The sequence below is a fragment of the Sinocyclocheilus anshuiensis genome, unplaced genomic scaffold (genome assembly GCF_001515605.1).
Source record: "Sinocyclocheilus anshuiensis isolate Anshui unplaced genomic scaffold, SAMN03320099.WGS_v1.1 scaffold4916, whole genome shotgun sequence".
Lineage (NCBI taxonomy): Eukaryota > Metazoa > Chordata > Actinopteri > Cypriniformes > Cyprinidae > Sinocyclocheilus > Sinocyclocheilus anshuiensis.
In genome coordinates, this window is record NW_015538249.1 from 31,946 (window position 1) to 32,293 (window position 348).

General features: G+C 49.7%; 1 protein-coding gene across 1 annotated transcript in view; it reads right to left on the bottom strand.

The window, feature by feature from the left end:
- Positions 1-18: 18 nt before the first annotated feature.
- LOC107683729 (serine/threonine-protein kinase Nek1-like) overlaps positions 19-348 on the bottom strand; it is a 38,250-nt gene continuing 37,920 nt past the window's right edge. Inside the window, exon 11 of the mRNA XM_016479797.1 lies at positions 19-207. Within this exon, the coding sequence (XP_016335283.1) occupies positions 19-207 (189 nt within the window). The remainder of the gene's footprint in view (positions 208-348) is intronic.

Genomic DNA, 348 nt, shown 5'->3' on the forward strand with positions numbered 1-348 from the left:
GGTTGTTCTTCTGGAAGGTTATCCTCTCTCCACAGAGAAGTGCTGGAGCTCTGTCAGAGTGACCGTCGGGTTCTTGGCCACCTCCCTGACTAAGGCCCTTCTCTCACGATCGCTCAGATTGACCGGGCAGCCAGCTCTAGGAAGAGTCCTGGTGGTTCCAATCTTCTTCCATTTACGGATGATGGAGGCCACTGTGCTCATTAGGATCTTCAATGCAACAGAAATGTTTCTGTACCCTTCCCCTGATCTGTGCTAGTGATGTTAGGTTCTTGAACAAATCGATCTTTTGAGCTGGTTCTCAGGAAGTAACCGGTCGAGCCGGTTCACAAATCGAACTGAATCGAACTT